The 6,597-nt window shown below is 38.3% G+C and overlaps 2 protein-coding genes across 2 annotated transcripts in view; one reads left to right on the top strand and one right to left on the bottom strand.

Annotated features, from left to right (window-relative positions):
- Nucleotides 1-1,052: 1,052 nt before the first annotated feature.
- Nucleotides 1,053-3,410, top strand: LOC106821531 (prefoldin subunit 5-like; the record flags this gene model as incomplete). Its single annotated transcript, XM_014826383.1, is given in 4 exon segments — nucleotides 1,053-1,187; nucleotides 1,914-1,988; nucleotides 2,353-2,458; nucleotides 2,934-3,410. Coding segments are annotated over 4 exon segments (387 nt in total), but the record flags the coding sequence as incomplete, so codon positions are not given.
- Nucleotides 3,411-3,699: 289 nt separating this feature from the next.
- The window catches only part of LOC106821512 (ribose-phosphate pyrophosphokinase 4-like), a 7,849-nt gene continuing 4,951 nt past the window's right edge, over nucleotides 3,700-6,597 (bottom strand). The window contains exons 8-10 of the mRNA XM_014826359.1: nucleotides 6,162-6,411; nucleotides 5,740-5,816; nucleotides 3,700-5,217 (exon numbers count right to left, since the gene is read on the bottom strand). Coding sequence (XP_014681845.1) covers nucleotides 4,987-5,217; nucleotides 5,740-5,816; nucleotides 6,162-6,411 — 558 coding nt within the window. The 3' untranslated portion in view covers nucleotides 3,700-4,986. The remainder of the gene's footprint in view (nucleotides 5,218-5,739; nucleotides 5,817-6,161; nucleotides 6,412-6,597) is intronic.

Raw genomic sequence — 6,597 nt, 5'->3', positions numbered from 1 at the left:
TATAAAAGCTGCAAAGATATTAAAAATCCAACCATTATTTTATGAGAAATTTGATAAAATAGTGATACGAAATAGTGCGAATTTTTGGGATGATTGCCAATATAACTAATTCTCGAACATTGTCTTTGATACATTTGTGCGTATTCAACTTAAAACATCTAAATTTGTCCACCAACAAACATGCAAATCATAGAAATTTCTAATGTTTTGTTCGACGGCGACTTTGCGGCCGTTGGATTGCCATTTGCTGGATTTCCCCGGAGCTCCGCCCACTTTAAAAATAGTGCTAGCATTGTGGCAGTGGTATTATCCTGAGTGTGGGAAGGGGCACTGCATGCAGTTTGGATTTCTCATATAATTCTGGGTAAAGTATGTGGTACCAAGTTGCAAGACGTATATTTCGAACAAGTGACCATTCAGCTACACACAGATGCCAATATCATGGCGTTTGGTTGTGTATTTTGGTTCTAGTGTTGTGAAAAGATTCGAGCGTTCTGGAATTTCTGTGCGTACGCTTTCTTACCTTCTCTAAGCTACTGTGTATTTGTGCATGCATAATTAATGGCGTGCGCGCTATGTGTTGCAGCGGTGTATTGGACGGTATTGAAGTGAAGTTATTAGGTCAAATCAAACATTAAAACTATTACATGGTACTGGTACTGGTAGGTCTAGTACTGACAAGTTGTATTTATTAACCATCATTTTATTATTGAAACGGCCCAAGTGCCTGTGCCCTGGGTACGGTCCGGTATACCGGAACGTACCTTGGTAACTATCTGATATGGTTAGGGTTAGGGTTAGGGAGTAGGCGTAGGCGACTCCCTAGACTCGTTAGTGGAGTAGGCGAGGTACGGTCCGGCATATTAAGATAGTACCAGCAGAGCATATAGGTATACAGGACCGTACCCAGGGTACGTTCCGGCAGTACCCTGGGGACATAGACCCTCTCAGCGTCACTGACACTGTCGCTGTCAGTGCCACAACTTCCAACAAAGTTGAGTCATTAATTAATATTAATTGCAATGTTTTTATAACAACCATTTACATTTAAGGAGATCGAGTTGTTTTCCACATCACTGCAACAGCTGAAGATTGCACAGCAGAAGTTTGTGGAGTCTGAACAGAGCTTGGTGCGGATGACACCGGACACCGATGGAAGTGAAATACTCGTTCCACTTACATCATCTGTATCCATCGCTACTAATAGCTTCTAGTTCTATCCAGCATTACTAAGCAGTAATGTTACATGGTGTGAGTGTTACAAAGAGCACACGTCGGTGTGTTGCCATAGGCTTGCATAACTATAGATAAATAGGCCCAAGGATATAAGAGCTGTCCACATTTGCACATTTGCAAAAATGAATTGTGGTCAGCGCTTATATCCATGAACCAATAAATAGGTTGTCGGTTAGTGTCCCCGGTAATACTTGCCTAACTTTTTATTATCATGTAAAAATTGTAATTTGGTGATGAGCCAATTTTTGTGCTGTACTTGCTGCTGCTTGTTGTAGCTCTCACTCATCTGCTCATGATTCGAGATGCGCACCGTATAGTTACACTGCATATAGATCCTGTCTGACAAAATTATTAGCTTTTCTAGAGAGCATTGCAACTTATGCAAATGAAGCCTTGAATGTCTTGTGTGTGTGTGATATGCTCAGATGTCCAGAAAGCCTTTGACAGTTAAGGTTCTACATTTTCACTTGGCCTCACTTGGCAAGCAAACTTCACACACATGGCATATCAGATGAAGTCTCAACTTTGATAAAACTCCTATAAACCCTTTAGATGCTTGTTTTATAAGTACAATATTCAAGTTGAGTATCTAGATAAATATACTGCATTACTATGCACCTGAATCGTACAACCATTTCTGTATTTGTGTTCCTTACATGTACCCTCACTGTACACAGATGTATGTACCAGGTAAATTATCAGATATCAGTAACGTCCTTATAGATATTGGAACTGGATATTATGTAGAGATGGTAAGAATACATTTTGTTTATTTTGTTCGTATATCTCAAATTAACACTAGTATTTACACTGTCATATTTAAATTATAAGTAATGTGAGGAATTCACATCTGAAGCATTTTTATTATTCAATCAATTAAAACCATCTTTCTTGCAACTAAATTATCTATCCTGGGCCAGTTATCCTGTGACTGTAATGTGTCTGCAGCTGATATATTGGCTGAAAATTGTGATTACAAGTTGTATACGTAAAATCCATTCCTGTAATTGGTTACTAACAATAATATATAAATTGGGTATGGCTTTGCATATTTGCTATACCACCTCTTGCATGCCTGCCTGTTAAGTAGTGATAATACCTATGCATCATTTTTAGGATGTCAACAATGGGAAGGAATATTTTAAGAGGAAAACGGACTATGTTACAAAGAATTTAGAGAAGGTACAGCCGATGCTCCAAGAGAAGTACAAGTTGAAGCAAGGTGAAATTATATGCCTCTATTTCCTCTTCCAGCTTTAATGTGCACACATTGTTTGTCCAACAGATTCAAAGTGTGACTAAAATGGTCAGTTGTGTATAAAAAGGTTCCTCCCTTCCTGGTGCATTGTCTAGTTAGTTTTCAAGGATAATGTCTCTGATGACATAACACTGAACACTATAATGCACTATTTGCAAAAAAACACTAAAAACTTTACCCATTTATATATGTCATTTGTGTATAATTTCATGAAACACACTACTGTGTACCCCCATAGATTTGTATGAGCTATCTAGTGGTTTCAGAGTGATCATAACAGACGAACGTGATGGTGTTTTGTGACAGATGCGTGAGAACGAGCTATTTGTTATTGGATATGAAAGAAAATTGACTTAGAATTCGTTTTACTCATTAACATAATGATAAGTATTTCTTTATTTAGTCTGATAATTGACAAATTTATTTATTTTGCTTTCAGTTACAATGGAGGTGTTGCAGACAAAGATTCAAGCACAACTAGCAACGAAACAAGCTGCTGCCAAGACATAGATTTATTGAGGCAATTTAAATTTAGTTTATTGTTTTGTGAATGTATAATTGCCATGCCTTAGCTCTGTCGATAATTAGTTGTCATTCAATCGTTTATTCTCTACCGGTTAATTCATTTATACACTCGAGGATCGATCCCACGACTGAGAAGTTTGTGTTAAATAAAGGTCATAAAGAGATGGAGTACGACGTACCGTTTCTGAGCTCTGTACCACTATTTCGCTGGAAATTCCTTGCTAAAAGCTGTCTTAACATCCAAGTGTCTACAGCATATATTAGGTGCATGGCTGTTTCTGAAACATTATCCATGTATTGTATCTATGAATTTAAATGTGCACATAATATTTGTAATATTATATTGTGTGAATATACAGATGCGTAGGATACTTACGATGCAAACTGTCAAGCATAGCAAACAAATGTTCTTGGTGCGTTTTCGCTTCGAAACCACTACTATGACTATGTGTCCAAGAGAACAAGAAGAAGATATTCATAGCCAATACTCTAGAGACCAGCTCAGGCTGTATACACAGTAATCAAGATATAACAGATTATAGTCTTGCCTAAAACAGAGTGGAGAGTTGATTACCAAAAACATTTTCTCTCAGATTAAAAAATGCACTGCATTGACTAATGTTTTCTGACGTACATTTACACGTATTGATTAATCTAAAATACTGAATCGTAAAAATCGATCATTTTATGAAAACATCCATTTTAATAAGAAATTGATATTCCAGTTTTAGTAAATATATACACCCTACAAACATTTCAATTCCTCGTAGCACAATAGTCATAATACAAGGTACAAATCTACCCTGTGCAGTGTGCACCTAATTTTACATGGAGAATTAAAGCTAAAAACATCTATAAATGTATCTATACAGTTATACTCAACAGTGTAATATGAAAAGCATATATATTACTGCCCCAGTCATTGCAAAAAAACCACTCGCTGCAACTGTGCGAATAGCTTCACGTAAATAAAGACGTGCATCTCTCATGTTGCTCTATATTTGAGAATAGTAATGCCACAATAACATTTAGTAATAACTAAATTTACAGGTGAAACTATTACATCTCCCCTGGCACCTGCCAATTAGTGCAGAAAAAAACAAAAAATGTTAGATCACTACATACTTACTGCTATGCCATAAAAGGCTACCAGGAATGGTTTTATTCTTTTATTTACCTGTTAATATAAATCTTTAAACTGAAGTAATCTCATACATGTCATACTGTCTCGAAAAGGGATGGACTTATATAATATAATATAAGCCACGAAAAATTCCACAAACACATATTCACAGTATAGATTTTACCATTGTTTTTACAAGACTATTTTGAGCTATGCATGACATTTCCCACGTGAGCCATTATATGGGTCTATAATCACACTGAGACCTTAGAAGCAATTGTGATCAGGTGGATAGCACACTTGACTTAGGGTTGAAAGATCTGGGTTTCGCGTCCCACCATTTAGGGGGTGCATGCAGCCGTAGCCCAATAACACATAAGCACCAGGCACTGCCCGGCAGGAAAACTCATGCATTTTAGTTTAACAAATGTCACTAATTTAGTTTTTAAATATTACATCATTTTTAACCTGGTGCACAAAGGACTTCATGATATGCAACTTGTCTAGAATTATGGCGGTTAAATGCATATTTCACGTATTCCAACATGCAAGATTTACAACAATGTAATATTTTCACCCAACGTCCTTTGAAATATCGTACGAGATTCCACATTACTCACAGATGATTTCACTAGGCGATTATATTTCACAAATAAATGTGTGGCTCTTGAACGCAAAGCTAGACCAACATTAAAATGACCTGCACAATAGTTGTCAAACAGACTTTGTAACAGCTGCTCTGATGTAAGCACAACACAATATATTACTGGTCGATTTCCTGACTGCAGTTGAAATACACATGAATATTAACACATTTCTTTGACAACAGGTGGCGCCACTATCACTAATACTGCATCAGGTCGTAACCCCAGAGGACGTCAGCGATGACGCCGGCTAGAGAGAGCAGCTTGAACGGCGGCAGCTTGGCGATGTCGTAAGCATGTGGCAGTGAGTCGGTGATGAAGAAGTTCTCGAACTTTACTTCGCCGTCTACGAACTTCATGTGAGAGTTGTTCGGGAACACGGCATGAGTCACGTAGGCACTGATTGACTTTGCGCCGCCTTGCTTCAGTGCCTAGAAGAGAACAATAGATAATAAGAAACAATGGGTGCCAATCATGCACTTTCTGGCTCAGCAGGTGACTATCAGCTACAGGAATTATTTGGAACCTAATGAGTGGATCGAAACAATCGATACATACCTAAAACACACATTTACACCATTACTGGCGTTTATTGCAAGTTGCGGTAGACGTCACCGACGGACAAACAGTCTTTTGTTTGAAATATATCGCATAACACTCTGATTTTGTGGCATAATTTTTCTAAAACTGTGTCGTGTATTTTTATCTATATCTGCAGATTGTGAACGAGTATGGAAAAAACTAAACACCGATTACGTACGATGATAAGTTGTTCTCTGTTTGAGGTGAACACTGAGTTCAGGTTTGTTGAATTAAACATATTCAATCATAATAAAAATATAAAAATAAAAAGATTAGAACGAGCGAACGTTGGATTTGCGATAAATTAGCCTTGCACGCTCCTAACGTGTTTAGTCAATTTGTTTGTATTCATTCCTAATAGCTAAGCTCACCTTGGCACACTCGATGAGCGTTCCACCTGTTTGGACGAGATCATCAACAATGATAATATCCTTGCCCATCGGGTCACCTGACGAAGAGAGAAATTATGTTGATGTAGATTGCCAAAACCTCAAATTCCTCCATCTCCCAGCATCTATTGTGCTATCCAACCCTCGTCCCCATGCCTTACCTGTGGCATCTATCAAAACCCATCATCCTAACCCCACCACTCCAAATTCAACATTCCCTGAAACCATTGTTGCACTCGCACTCCATCCAGGATATCCACCATTCCCAAAGCATAAACTTGTCTGGAAAGTCCTTTATAACCTTCCTCTCTGACCAAGCCACGCTCTCTCTACTGGACAAACCTACTCCAAACCTATCCCCAGTATACACCCTAACCGCAGTGAAGCCAGGTTTTACTGCTTACCGCCCCGCAGCTTGATGACTCGCTTGTCACCCTTGCGTGTCTTGTTACACGTAATCATCGTGGTGTTGGGGAAAGACGAGGCAAAACGCTTGTAAGCGCCATCGTCAGGGAACGCCATGGTGACGTCGGCGCGACCAGTCTTGTCGATCACTTGCTTGAGCAGTGGGATCGCCGACAACAGTCTGTCGTTCGCACAGCCGTCGGAACGACGAGACCAATAGCCACTTATTAGTAACAGGAAAGTTCCCGTCTACAAAGCAGTTGTGAGACCATACATGTGTACACATTTTCAAATGTATCTATTGATTTTTTAATGAAGTAGCACAGTATTATGACGATACTGGGAGGAAGGGTCAGGTCAGAATTAAAATTACTATTAATCTATGTATATATATATATATATAAATATATATATATACATATACATATCTAATTA

The sequence above is a fragment of the Priapulus caudatus genome, unplaced genomic scaffold (genome assembly GCF_000485595.1).
Source record: "Priapulus caudatus unplaced genomic scaffold, Priapulus_caudatus-5.0.1 Scaffold76, whole genome shotgun sequence".
NCBI lineage: Eukaryota > Metazoa > Priapulida > Priapulimorpha > Priapulimorphida > Priapulidae > Priapulus > Priapulus caudatus.
This window is presented reverse-complemented; position numbering and strand designations above follow the sequence as displayed.